The 734-nt window shown below is 54.0% G+C and overlaps 1 protein-coding gene across 1 annotated transcript in view; it reads left to right on the top strand.

Annotated features, from left to right (window-relative positions):
• The first annotated feature begins 441 nt into the window (after positions 1-441).
• The window catches only part of LOC127913764 (proline-rich protein 36-like), a 2,397-nt gene continuing 2,104 nt past the window's right edge, over positions 442-734 (top strand). The window contains exon 1 of the mRNA XM_052487005.1: positions 442-734. This exon is cut by the window's right edge and continues 2,104 nt beyond it. Coding sequence (XP_052342965.1) covers positions 442-734 — 293 coding nt within the window.

Below are 734 nucleotides of genomic sequence, written 5' to 3'. Positions count from 1 at the left end.
GACCACCAAGAGAAGAAGACGACGATGTAGAGAGAGGACCACCAAGAGAAGAAGACGACGATGTAGGGAGAGGACCACCAAGAGAAGAAGACGACGATGTAGGGAGAGGACCACCAAGAGAAGAAGACAACGATGTAGAGAGAGGACCACCAAGAGAAGAAGACAACGATGTAGAGAGAGGACCACCAAGAGAAGAAGACGATGTAGAGAGAGGACCACCAAGAGAAGAAGACGATGAAGAGAGAGGACCACCAAGAGAAGAAGACGACGATGTAGAGAGAGGACCACCAAGAGAAGAAGACAATGTAGAGAGAAGACCACCAAGAGAAGAAGACGACGATGTAGAGAGAGGACCACCAAGAGAAGAAGACGATGTAGAGAGAGGACCACCAAGAGAAGAAGACGATGATGTAGAGAGAGGACCACCAAGAGAAGAAGACGATGAAGAGAGAGGACCACCAAGAGAAGAAGACGACGATGAAGAGAGAGGACCACCAAGAGAAGAAGACCACCAAGAGAAGAAGACTCTCGCCTTCCCTACTCCCCCCTCGCTCTCGCCTTCCCTACTCCCCCCTCGCTCTCGCCTTCCCTACTCCCCCCTCGCTCTCGCCTTCTACACCCCCTCGCTCTCGCCTTCTACACCCCCTCGCTCTCGCCTTTCCCTACCCCCCTCGCCTTCTACACCCCCTCGCTCTCGCCTTCCCTACTCCCCTACTCCCCCTCGCTCTCGCCTT

This window comes from Oncorhynchus keta, chromosome 30, assembly GCF_023373465.1.
Source record: "Oncorhynchus keta strain PuntledgeMale-10-30-2019 chromosome 30, Oket_V2, whole genome shotgun sequence".
Lineage (NCBI taxonomy): Eukaryota > Metazoa > Chordata > Actinopteri > Salmoniformes > Salmonidae > Oncorhynchus > Oncorhynchus keta.
Note: the sequence above shows the minus strand (reverse complement) of the source record. Positions and strands in the feature narration are given on the sequence as shown.